The sequence below is a fragment of the Panthera leo genome, chromosome A2 (assembly GCF_018350215.1).
Source record: "Panthera leo isolate Ple1 chromosome A2, P.leo_Ple1_pat1.1, whole genome shotgun sequence".
NCBI lineage: Eukaryota > Metazoa > Chordata > Mammalia > Carnivora > Felidae > Panthera > Panthera leo.
In genome coordinates this window covers 13,523,006-13,535,940 of record NC_056680.1, presented here as the reverse complement: position 1 = coordinate 13,535,940, position 12,935 = coordinate 13,523,006, and the positions used below count along the sequence as shown (strand labels likewise).

Below are 12,935 nucleotides of genomic sequence, written 5' to 3'. Positions count from 1 at the left end.
TCCTGCCCTGTCCAGCTCACTGTCCTCTCCCGTCCCTCTGTCCTTCTGGTATAGGCCTCCTCACCACCAACTCCACCTTGCTCCTGATGTTGTCATTTGCCCATGCCATTCCTTTCGCCCAGGATGCCATCCCCTTTCACTTTGCCCCACTGTTAAATATCTTAGTACAGATGCAGAACTCTGGTCTCTGGGTGTCAGGGGGCACGGGTCCAAGTCCTGACTCTGCCATTAACAGGACCTCAGTTCCCCCATCTGTACAAGGCAATTGGAGTTAGTGTCTCTGCAGCTGTTTTAGCTTTAATATGCTGAGATATCTTAACTCACCCTTCAAGGTCAGGTTCAATGCCACTTCCTCTAAGAAGGCTTCCTTGGTTTCTTGTCAGGAACTGAGTCTCAGTGTCTTTTAAATTTTTTTTTTTAACGTTTATTTATTTTTGAGACAGAGAGAGACAGAGCATGAACGGGGGAGGGTCAGAGAGAGAGGGAGACACAGAATCTGAAACGGGCTCCAGGCTCTGAGCGGTCAGCACAGAGCCCGACGCGGGCCTCGAACTCACGGACCGTGAGATCATGACGCGAGCCGAAGTCGGCCGCTTAACCGACTGAGCCACCCAGGCGCCCCTCAGTGTCTTTTAAGAGTTTGTTCAAATTCTCATGCCTCAGCTGGGTGTCCTGTCAGCTGCTTCCAGCCTGGCTCCTGCCGACCCTCCAATTTAGGGGAGACAGCTGGACACAGGCACCCTCAGTCCTGAGAGGTCAAGCCTGGCCTGGAGAGAGGGATGGGGTCAAGGGCTCCAGAGGGAGATGAACGAAGGAGCTGAGAAAAGGCTGCATATAAGAAGGGAATCCGGAGTGGGTTTTGAAGAATGCATTAAGTGTTTGAGAAGCGGAGAGGACACGCATACTGGGTAGGGGGACCAGCCTGACAAGCAGCAGCCTAGAGGGATAAAAAGGCCCATGGGCAACACAATGTTCAGCAAAGGCAACAGCTGTTATTTGGGGAGAGGCTCAATACGGCATCTGCTAGCTTTGGGTGACCTTGGTATTAATTTTGAGGCTCCCTTGGGTTCCCCAACACTTGGGAATGATCTGGGGCGGGAGAGGGAAACTATGAGGGTCTTTACTACCTTAATTCCCTGCATGCCCACCCTAGACACTGTTCAAGTGGCCACTCCTGTCCCCAGTCATCTTTCTTGCCTCTGGCATAAATCAGATCCCAGTCCTCCCCAGCTCCTATGTCTAATTCATGGCTCTTCAACTAGACCCACACCCTCACCATCACCCATGAGATTTGGTGGCTTCTGCCCCCCGCCCCCACCTCTCTGGCCCCATCTTCAACAGGTTTGCTGTTGAACACTGAGCTTGTTTCTACCCCAGAGCCTTTGCACCTGCTCTTATGCCACAAATGCTTATCCTCCAACTCTCCCAGGTCCTGTTCTTCCAGGTCTCAGTTCATACAACATTTCCTCAGGGAGGCCCCCCCTCTGCCGACCATCCAAATCACCTCTGACTCCATTCATTAATAGATGGCCTGGATTGACTTCTCAGCACAATTCTTACCACCGTCCACTACTTTGTCATTATTTTTCTTTGCACTCACCTATCTTCCTCACTCGACTGAGCTCAACTGGGATGCTTTCTTGCCTGTCTTGGTATTTCTGTGTCCTCAGTGCCCAGTCAAGGCCTGACACAGAGTGGGCATTCACTGAATACATTCAGGGGCACCTACAGTCACTCAGGTCTGCCTCTGGGTGGCAGCATTCACAGGGGACACACCTCACTCACTGCTGGAAGTAGGCACTCTCTTCCCCAGCGCCCCCGTAACATTTCCTATCAGAGATTCTCAGCATGGACAGGCAGTTGGGTGTGGGAGGGGCCTGGATTTGGCACATCTTGGGGATGCCAAGATCCTAAGTAGGAAGACTCATAGCATTGGAGATGCAGTGTGCATGAAAATGGTCCTCACAATGTATTTATTTCCCGATTTTTTGTTTTTAACTGGCTGCTCGGAGTAGATTTTCCACTTGGTGCAAGGCACACAATAACAGAGCGTCAGAAAGGCATGCCTGTGGCTTGGATAGTAAAGAGTGGGATTCTCTCAACTTCCTTTTTAGTGTTTTGCTGTTTTGATAGAAAAGAAACCAACTGGTCTGTTTGCTTCAGCCTGCCTAGTCTACGGGGAGGGGAGGGATGGGCTCTGATGAGCCTACCGCCTCCTGAAGGCTGGTGCCTGGTGGTGCCCACTCAGGACCGGGGCCAGGCGTTAGCCTTGTCAGGCTGGCCACCAAGCTGCTTCCTCATATAGCTTCCGGAGCCAGGTCACAGATGATCCTGCCACTGGAGGCCTGGAGAGATTCTGAGGGTTCTGGGGACTCCAACACTGTGGCCGCGAATGGGAGAGTGGACTTCCCCAAAAAGCAGCTTGCCCATCAGTGACCCGGGTTAGTCTTGGGGAACTGGGGTGGAGAGGGATGGCTTCCCCAGGATACTCTGCCCTTCCGCAGGAGGTATTACTGGAAGTGGAACCCAGGCGGTGCCAGTGATAGTCGAGGGCGGCCACGAGCAAGACGCTGCAGGGGATGGCTGCCATGCCGTTGTTTGTGGGCTGGTGGAAACCAAGTGCAGGCAGAGGCCTGGGACTCCCGGCCGCCTCTGCCATGCAGGGTGCGGTCCTCCCCACCCACCCCCCATTCCCCCCCCCCCCGGCCCCCAGCCCAGCTCTTTTTATCTAAAAGAATAGAGGTACCGTTAACATAGAGTGATGTGCCACAAATAGAAGTGATGGGGCTCTTCGAGGTCAGGGGCGACATCACACACAATCTGCCTGATTGCAGACGGATGGCTGCCTGTGTTTGGAAAGGGGACTCCAATGCAAGGAGAGCCAGCAGGACAGTGATAGAGGACTGTATCACCACAGAAGCAGGAATACTGACAGATGAGATATGGAGGGAGAGGGACACCCAGAAGGGTCTCAGAAACAGAGGAACGAGAGACACAGAAGCACAGAGACAGAGAGAAGGGTGTCTTTGAGGGGCACTGGCATCATGAGCACCATCCAATTGCTTGGCATCCCAGAACGCCCCACCACCCGTTCCCTGAGCAGTTCCACTCACCCTAATACCAGGTCCCCTGTGAGAACTGAGCTCAGGGAGCGGAAGGTCCTTCCCAGGGTCACCAGCTCCATCCTGGACAACCATCGGGGCTCAGGTCAGACAACTTCGTTTTTATTACCACGGTTTTAAATAAATGCACACCGTCAGACCAACCCCTCCAGTCCCCAGGCAGATCACCCCAATAAGTTAATAATAAATACAAACATAAATACAGCGGTCTCCGCCGGACGGGGTAGATAGCAGTGGTGGGAAATCGGGTATCTCAGGACCCACAAGCCCATTCGACAGGCAAGGACCTCTGAGGTCACTTCCACTGCGCACGAGCCGTAAGCGAAAGACTAGGACCGCTCATAGGCAGTGGCAGTCCTTGGCCACGAGGTCGTCGAAGGGCGTAAGCGACACCCGACCGTCGCTGTCTTGGTGCATGAGCACCACCGGCTCGTAGCGGGCGGGCACGCAGCACGGCGCCGGCGTCGCGTCGGGGTTCAGGCCGTGCAGGCGCGCCTGCATCTGCGCGTGCGTGTTGGCCGACCGGAACTGGCTTGGGCACGCGCCGATACACATGCGCACGTCCAGCTCGCGAGGCGCCACCACCCAGTTGGCCCATCCCAAGTCCTCGAGCGACGCGCGCAAGCTTTGCAGGCGGCAGCAGCGCCCCGCCCCCAGGGGGCAGGCGTCCTTGGAGCGCGCATGCGCGTTGCGGCGCCCTCTGGCCGCGCGTGGCCGCCAGTGCAGCTCAAGCCGGGGACGTGCGGAAGGCAACGGCGCCGGCAAGCGGTCCCTCTGAGGCAACAGTCGCAGGTGGAGGGTGGGCGCCCCGGAACCTCCAAGGCTGAGCTGACGCCGCAGCGGCCGCGTCACGTCCCACGAGCTCAGCTCCGTCGGGGACAGCCTGAGCAGCGCGCGATGCAGGCGGAAGGATGCGGGGAGCCCCTTCGTCAGGTCAGCCCGGGCGATGCGCAGGTGCAGGTGGCCGCCCAGCCCAAGTCGCACTGAGGGAGAGAAGAGAGCCAGTCAGTCAGTGACGGGCCTATGTGCACCAGGCGCAAGTGCCCATTTCCAACCCCCACACCAACCTGGATCCTACCTCAGGGCCTTTGCACTAGCTGCTTCCCCTTCCCGGCACACTAGTCCCCTGAATCTCAGCATGGCAGGCTACATGTTCCTCCAGCCTGCCTAACATAGGCACTGCCCTATTTTCTTTCATTGTGTATCATTTCATCTCCCCTACTAGAATCTTTATAGGAGTTTCAGTCTCCCTGATCACCACCATGCCTGGTATACAGTGGGTGCTTGGTAAGTACTGGCAGGAATTCATGTGTATCTGATTTTGAGAGGCACTAAGAGCCAAACAGTGGCTCTGCCTCCTCTGGAAGTCAAAAACATTTTATTGAAGGGCTACTAAGTGCCTGGGGCTGGGGCTACAACAGCCAGCTGCTGTGTTTTCAACTCTCTGGATCTTGGTTTCCATGTCTGAGAAATGAAGGGTGCCTGGCTCCCCAGGATCCTCAGGTCCCCAGGCTGGTACAGGTGTTGGGGATAGGGAGCAGACTAGGGCTTGAGGGCCCTGGACTCAAGTCACCAGGCTCAGAGAGAGCAAGAGGTGTACCTGGAGTCTCACAGCACACGTAGGGTTAGGGTGAGAAAATAGCGCTCCCTTCTGGTTTGACGCTCTTTCCCTAACCCCTCCCAGTTAGCGCAGCCCGGATCTCCTTCCGCCCTCTCTACCCCCTAGAGCCTCCGTGGAGGGGGAGAAAATACCCCCTCCCTCTCCAAGGCACCTGCTACGTGAGACTTTAGCAGTGGCTTGTCAAGGGATTGCATCAGACTGGGAACCAGTACGGGCAGATTCGGCCTATCCCTGGGCTGCGCTCCTCTCGTCCCCGCCCCTGCATCCCTTCTCCTAGATTGCGTGCCCTCCCCCACCCCTAAACCCGAGGACAGGGACCCCACCCCCCCAGCCCGCGCCCGATTTTGTTTCTGGAAATTCCAGGCTCCGTGAGTTTTCAAGAGACTCGCTGGGCCTCAGTTTCCCCATCTGCAATCTTTAACATCTCACTTTGGCCACACCCCGCCTAGTCTTGGCATAAACCCGGCCACCACCTCCCCCCGCCCACCCCCCGAAGCCCCTAGGGGGGATGTTCTTGTCCGGTTCACAGGTAAGGAAACTGAGGCTCAGTGGCAGGTCTGGGTCCCTGTGTCTCAGAACCACTGGTTAGATGATGGTAGCTGCACAGGGGGCGCCGGTCTCCTAGATTTCACTCACGCTTTGGAGTGAGTATCCGGACTTGAGCTTCAGAGGTGACTCGGTCAGGGTTTGAATCTTCCCAGCTTTGGTTCAACCGCAACCTGGTCTGCAGGTGTGCGTAGAGTTTCCGAAACTCCTCGAATCTGGAGACATCCGTACCGGAGCGAGCTTCTGAGGGTCCCGGGAAGGCCGGGAGGTGCTCCTGGGCCAAAGACAGGGCACCTCCCGAAGGCAGCCAGCAGAACATCAGCAGCAGCAGCAGCAGCAGCAGCAGCAGCAGCATTGGTGGTGTGGGTCCAGGCCCAGGCATGCCTGTGCTAGCTGAGTTCTGAACTGAGACACCGGACGCGGCTGGACTGGCCTTTATAATCCCCGGACTTTGTCCGCCCCCGCCTGCCTGGTCCCTTCCGCTCTGGGTGCAGAGTAAACACTCCAGGGACCACACATGGCTGAGTCTTGGGCTGCTTTTAAGGGGGAGGCCCTTCTGGGGAGTTCTCCTGGGGAAGTGGGGGACGCCCTCCCCCCAGAAGCCTCTTTGAGCCTCAGTGTCCTCTGTGAAATGGGGACTTCCTTCCAGCTTGGTGGACTGGTGAAAAGAATGCTTTTGTCAGAAAAAGACTTATTTCTATGTGCTCAATTCCATAGCGAGCGCTTAAGAGGAGGCCTTCTCCCTCATGGGATTTTCTCTCTCCCTTCCTGGTTAGGGTCAAAGGCTCCACATTTTGAAAACCAAAGGAAGCAGAGGAGAAAGGGCCAGGAGGTACAACCTTAGGCAAGTCATTCCCCTTCATCCCACTTCTGTTTCTTCATCCGGAAAACAAGAACTGAGACTTTCACTGGAGAGAGGTTCACATGGGGCATAAACGACAGGGCCGGACCCACAGGAGGTTGTGTGATTGACTGAGTGTTTTTGCAGTCCCTGATCCTTAGGGGGAACTCCTGCTCGTTCTTCAAAACCCTACCCCAAAAGCTCCTCCTCCAGGAAGCCTTGCCTACCATTACCTTTCCAGGCTCAGCCGCATGCTCCCAACCCCCATCCTTTCCTTCAGCGCAGACTTGACCTCACAGCACTGGGAGTATCTGTGCTTGGCTCTGTCTGCCCCAGACTGGAGGCCCTTTGAAGACTTAGACAGAGATGAAGCTACTCTGGGGCCCAGTCCAGAGTGGAGGGGGCAGGGAATTGGAGGGCCGTTATCAGGCCCAGCCACCAGATGGTAAAAGGGCAAGGGGTGCCCTAGGAAGACCCAGGCCTTCCCCTCAGACCCTTCTCCTCTGGCCCCAGGCACTGGCCCCTGTGCCTGTTTCTTGGCCACAGGGAAGATGGGCAGCAGTTGAGGCAGATCGTGGGGATGTGTAAAGTGTGACAGCGTGTGCAGGCAAGAGGTGACAAGGACTTGCTGCGGGTCACACAGCAAAACCCCCCACTGCAGGAACACGGTCGGGCCTCCCCGCCACCCCCAACATGCACCCACTGGCTGTGTGAGCCCAGCCAAGGCTCAGCACCTCCCCCCCACCCCCGAGTCTCAGTCTCAGCCTCTCTGCAGTGGGATTACCGCCCAGCTATGGGTCTCAAGCATCCCTCTGTGATGCCCCGGGGCATTCAGGTGCTTAGTAAACAGACCAGCTCCTGCCGCTGTCAGTACCATCTTGACAGGGGCTGTTGGGAAGATGGGCCTCTTGCCCCACCAGCTTGGCCCACACAGTAAGAGCTCAAAAAGGGTCCTGGACTGACTAGACAAGGAGCTGGGGCCACGGTGCGGCCGCACTGCTGTGCCCTCCGCAGAGGCCAGGCGCCAAAGGTGAGCCAGAGTGCTGAGTAATCCTAACGTGGTAGGGGCAGGTCAGCAAGGGTCACCAGTGCCTAGGCCTGACCTCACCTGGGGTGGGTGGGGCAGAGGGGGCGCTTTCCTAGTAGGCATCCCTGCAAGATCAATAATGGTGAGATGCCAACTTTCACCAGAGTTCACGCTGCAGGCACTGTTCGTACACTTTTCTCTTAAGGGAACCAAACCAGGAGGGGCAAGTGAGATTGTAGGGGGCAACTCCACACTGGAGACCAGCCTTTGGCTGACTGTTTTCCTGGCATTTCTAAGCCTGTGATAGGATTCTGAAGTTCCCTCTGTCTAGGACTGTTTCTTCCTTCCTTCCTTCCTTCCTTCCTTCCTTCCTTCCTTCCTTCCTTTCTCTCTCTCTCTTTCCCCCCCCCCCAAATTTAAAAGCCTCATAAAGAGTTTTTCCTGATCCAGGTCCCAACAGACTGGACATTTGTCAGCTCCAGAGAAGCTGGCCTGGGTTGACATTCTGGCCCACTTCTCCCCGGCCATGACATGTGGAACAAGGCATCAACTGGCAGGGCCTCGGTTTCCCCGTCTGTAAAAAGTGGTAATGGCATTCTGAGGGCTGTGGGGAGAACACACAGGGAGTGGGAATTTTTGCACACGCTGTGGGTCAACACGATTGTGATTCAAATCCTAGTGCCACCCACTTTGCTGTGTGACCATAGGCAAGTACTCAAACTCTCTGTGCATAGAACAAAAGCAGTGTGGGTCGTGAGGAAGGAGAACATTAAGTACAGAAATCTTACCATTCTTAGCAAACTCATAAGAGCCAACACAAACTGGGTACCAGGTCACACGCCAAGGACAGAGATCCTTGTGAATCAGGGCCCCCTCTGCCCACTGATGCCCCCAGGCAGAGGACAACCCTGGTGAAGGCTAACCGCTCATGAAGACGTGAGAAATCACCTATTTAAGCTGTTTTTTTTTTTTTCAACGTTTTTTATTTATTTTTGGGACAGAGAGAGACAGAGCATGAACGGGGGAGGGGCAGAGAGAGAGGGAGACACAGAATCGGAAACAGGCTCCAGGCTCCGAGCCATCAGCCCAGAGCCTGACGCAGGGCTCGAACTCACGGACCGCGAGATCGGGACCTGGCTGAAGTCGGACGCTTAACTGACTGCGCCACCCAGGCGCCCCTAAGCTGTTTTATTTGCCTTCCAGGGTGTCAAGTTTGGGCAAAGTCCAGCAGACCCTGGGGTCCCAGGCACAGGGGCTTCAGACAAGGCATTCACAGGAACTCTGGGCGTCAGGGAGAAGACGGCCAGAGGATGTAGGGCCCAAACCCTCCTTTGGGGACAGAAGACACAGTCACTTTCAGCAGGAATGGTTTGTCCTAAAGAGAGATTTCGAGCGGGATGGAAACCTGAGATGTGAAGGGAGCCCCAGAAACATGCCAGGTACCCCCAAGGCAAGCAGAAAGCCAACTCTGCTCCCCCAAAGCCAGATGATGCCTGCTGTATTGTCCGGGGAAACTGCATGCCTTGGGAGCAGGGAGCCCAATTCCAAACTGACTTCCTCTGGGATTTCCTCAGGACAGAGTGTGTCGCCACAAAAGCCACTTGCCCCGGACCCCACCCCCTTTGAACCCTTGGATGACCCCAACCCAAGCAGTGGGGAGCCAGCCCCCTCTCCGAGCCTGGGGTTGCTTCCCTCTTTCTCATCGTGTCCCCTTTCTCTGTGCCCCGTGTGTACTGGGGAGGCAGGCACTTCTGTGGGTCTCTGGGTAGCTGAAGGTAGGTTTGATGAGGAGAGGAAGGAAGAGAAATGAATTTTGGGGAAGGAAGAGCAGCCAAAGGCTGGATTGTTTTCCCTCATGATCTGTGAGTTCTCAACCCCCAGCTTGTGATAAATGAGCTTCAGTTTCCCTGTCCGTAAAAGGTGGTAATGGCACCCCCCATCATCCCTTCCCAGGGATGTAAGGAGGACTCATAGGCAGGGAGGGAGTCAGGGGACAAGGTCTGTTGGAATGTGCACTCAGGATCTGTCAGGAATTAAGTTTCAAGATGTGGACATTAGCTAGTGCCTGCCTCACCCTAAGTGCTGCCATTCTGACCTGTGGGCTTAGAGGCAAAGTGGCAGCATTGTGGTTAAGCTATGAGACATATCCCAAATGGTGTATGTCCAGTCTTTTTGTGGATCTGGTGTTCCAGGGGCCTGGATGCTACCTCTGGGGTGATAAGGGGCTGACTCCCAGGCCCACGTGGTGCCTCGGGGACCATAAGACTCATAGTGGCCTTGGCAGTGGGAGCAGGATTTCTCATGGGCAGAAGAGATGCTAGGCTGGAGGTTTCCTGTGGAGAGAGGAAGAGCAACTGGTAACTCGTGGGACTCCTATGTGCTAGGCGCAGGGTGCCCATTTCTTCCCACATGCCAAGCCGGACCCCACCTCAGGGCCTTTGCACAAGCTGCTTCCTCTTCCTGGCACACTAGTCCCCTGAATCTCAGCATGGCAGGCTACATATCCCTCCAGCCTGCCTAATATAGGCACTGCCCCATTTTATTTCATTATGTATCATTTCATCTCCCCTACTAGAATCTTAGTAGGAGTTTCTGTCTGCCCAGTCACCACCATGTCTGGGACACAGTAGTACTTGCAGGAATTCATGTATATCTGATATTTAGAGGGACTAAGAGCCAAACAGTGGTTCTGCCTCCTCTGGAAGTCAAAAACATTTTATTGAAGGCCTGCTAAGTCCCTGGGGCTATAACAACCAGCTACTGCGTTTTCAACTCTCTGCATCTTTGTTTCCATGTCTGAGCAATGAAGGGTACCAGGCCACACAGGGTGCCTAACTTCCGGATTCCTTGGACCCTTAGGATCCTCAGACACACAGCCCCCCAAGCTGGTCCAGGTCTTGGGGACAACTGTGGAGGGGGCCTGAGATTCTAGGGCCCTCAACCTAGGTTCAGAGAGGACCCAAGGTTCAGAGAGGACTCAGAGGTTCAGGGAGGACGCAAGTTTACTTGGAAAATATACAGGAAGCCCCCACCAAACTCCTTCCAGAGGATCATAGGTAGCCCAGTTCTTGAGGGCACCTTCTGCTGGCAACTTTAGCAGTGTTTGGCCCTCGATTGCCTCAAATCTGGAACCAACCTAAGCAGGTTCTGGCTACCTTCCCCTCACCCCTGCACATATCTCCCCCCTGGCCCCCACCAACGGTAAGAACGATGCCCTCCTGGCACCTGCCTCTGGGTTCTGCAGGCCCTGTGCACTCTCAGGAGAGTTGCTGACCCCTCTGGGCCTCAGTTTCTCCATCTGTGATCAGGGCGGGGTTATAGTAATCCCATGCTGACCGAGCCCCGCCCTGTGTGGCTGTGCAGATGAGGCTGCTGACTCCTTCTTTGGTCGTGAGGGGAGATGGGCTATTCCTGCCCAGTTCACAGATGGGGAGTAACTGAGGTTCAGCAGTGGGTCTCTAGGACACGGAACCACTGGTTAGATGTGGGGACTGCCCCAAAGGGTCTCTGAGATTTCACTCACACTTTAGGATCTGGTTGGCGTTTGAGTCTTTCAAGTTCTTGTTCAACGGCAGCACGGTCAGGGTGTCTTTGAGAGGTTTCTGCAACTTCTGGAGTCTGGGGACATCCAGACTGGATCGCATCTCAGAGGGCCCGGTAAAAGCTCCAGATGTTGAAAACCAAAGGAAGCAGAGGAGAAAGGGCCAGAAGGAGCCAGAAGGTACAGCCTTAGGCAAGTCATTCCCCTTCATCCCACTTCTGTTTCTTCATCCGGAAAACAAGAACTGAGACTTTCACTGGAGAGAGGTTCACATGGGGCGTAAACGACAGGGCCAGACCCATAGGAGGTTGTGTGATTGACTGAGTGTTTTTGCGGTCCCTGATCCTTAGGGGGAACTCCTGCCCGTTCTTCAAAACCCTACCCAAAAAGCTCCTCCTCCAGGAAGCCTTGCCTACCATTACCTTTCCAGGCTCAGCCGCATGCTCCCAACCCCCATCCTTTCCTTCAGTGCAGACTTGACCTCACAGCACTGGGAGTATCTGTGCTTGGCTCTGTCTGCCCCAGACTGGAGGCCCTTTGAAGACTTAGACAGAGATGAAGCTACTCTGGGGCCCAGGCCCTTGGCTGGGCCCAGAGTAGAGGGGGCAGGGAATTGGAGTGCTGGGGTTTAGGGCTGGTATCAGGTCCAGCCACCAGATGGTAGAGGGCAAGGGGTGACCCAGGAGGACCCAGGCCTTCCCCTCAGACCTTTCTCCACTGCTTAGGACCCCTGGCCCCAGGCACTGGCCCCTGTGCCTGTTCCTTGGCCACAGAGAAGATGGACAGCTGTGTGAGGCCGACCGTGGGGATGTGTGAAGTGTGACAGTGTGTGCAGCAAAGGTACAAGGGCTTGCTGGGGATCATCTCCTTGCTGGAGGAGCAGGGCCAGGCTTCCCCCAACGCCCAGCATGCACCCACTGGGGGGACTGGGTTTCCCCTGAGTCTGTCTCAGCTTCTGTGCCTTGGGATTACTGCCCGGCTTTGGGAGGGTCCCAAAGTGTCCTGAGTGATGTCCCCAGCCAGCAGGAGGTGCTTAAACTTGCTCCTTCCACCGTCACTTCCAGCCTGATTGCAGCTGGGCAGGAGGTTGGACCCAGCCTCTTTCCATTCAGACCCATTTGCTTTCTAAGAATAAGGAAACCAGGGTCGGGGCGCCTGGGTGGCTCAGTTGGTTAAGTGTCTGACTCGTGATTTCAGCTCAGGTCATGGTCTCACAGTTCGTGAGTTCAAGCCCCACATCAGGCTTGGTGCTGATGGCAGGGAGCCTGCTTGGGATTCTCTCTCTTCCTCTCTCTCTCTCTGTCCCTCCCCTCCCCTCCCCTTCAAAATAAATAAGTAAACTTAAAAAAAAAAAAGGGGCTCAGTCGGCTGAGCGTCGGCTGACTTCAGCTCAGGTCATGATCTCATGTTCCGTGAGTTCAAGCCCTGTGTCGGGCTCTGTGCTGACAGCTCAGAGCCTGGAGCCTACTTCGGATTCTGTGTCTCCCTCTCTCTCTGCCCCTCCCCCGCTCATGCTCTGTCTCTCTCTCTCTCTCTCTCTCTGTCAAAAATAAATAAACATTAAAAAAAAAGAAAAGAAAAGAAAAAGAAATCCAGGGCCCCGGGGGCAAGTAAGGTAGATAGAGTAATAGGGAGTCATCCTACCATGGGATTTTGCACATGTCCCCACCGGCCAGGTAAGACTTCCCTGTGTCTTGTTAGAATGCCTGGGTCCCCAGGGGCACAGAAGTTGGAGGCCTGGGAAGATTTCTTTGAAGACATCTCCACTCACCACATAGCTCTCCTGGGAGGCCGTAGGAGGTTCCACGGAAAATTAACAGCTCAACATTTCCAAGCGAACAATCGAATGACGTAGCATTTGTGCCACCATCACCTTGGTCGGTTCCAGAACATTTCCATCACCACAAAAAGAGACCTCGTCCCCACGAGCAGTCGGTCGCTCCCCGTGCCCCACCCCCAGCCCCTGGCAACCACCAATCAGCTTTCCGTCTCCATGGATCTGCCTGTTCTGGACGGTTCATATTAAGTATATACTGCACCCAATGTCCAATGTGATGGGGCGGGGCGGGTAGGGTTCCACACGCGGACAATTCTCCAACGCAGGTGGATGTCCTACAAGTCAACTTAATTCTGACACTACCTACCTGTGGGAGATCCCACAGATTAAGGGCTCAGTCCTCCACTTCAGATGCCCCTAGCAAGGTTGTTAATCGTGGTCCTTCTAGACTGGCTATAAA

The 12,935-nt window shown here is 55.3% G+C and overlaps 1 protein-coding gene and 1 pseudogene across 1 annotated transcript; both read right to left on the bottom strand.

The window, feature by feature from the left end:
• Positions 1–562: 562 nt before the first annotated feature.
• LOC122214187 lies at positions 563–2,694 on the bottom strand (annotated as a pseudogene).
• An 11-nt stretch (positions 2,695–2,705) lies between these two features.
• GDF15 (growth differentiation factor 15) lies at positions 2,706–5,722 on the bottom strand. Its single transcript, XM_042928920.1, has 2 exons — positions 5,380–5,722; positions 2,706–4,105 (listed from the first exon to the last, which is right to left on the bottom strand). Exons 1-2 carry the CDS (start codon positions 5,669–5,671, stop codon positions 3,462–3,464), a joined length of 936 nt encoding a protein of 311 aa, XP_042784854.1. The 5' UTR covers positions 5,672–5,722; the 3' UTR covers positions 2,706–3,461.
• Positions 5,723–12,935: the final 7,213 nt, after the last annotated feature.

Bases quoted from the DNA above. Each gene is read 5' to 3' on its own strand.
- GDF15 (XM_042928920.1), bottom strand. From the start codon at position 5,671: ATGCCTGGGCCTGGACCCACACCACCAATGCTGCTGCTGCTGCTGCTG. The intron at 4,106-5,379 runs GTGAGTGAAATC...TCTCTCCCTCAG, and splicing joins CCGGATACTCACTCCAAAGC to TGCGACTTGGGCTGGGCGGC.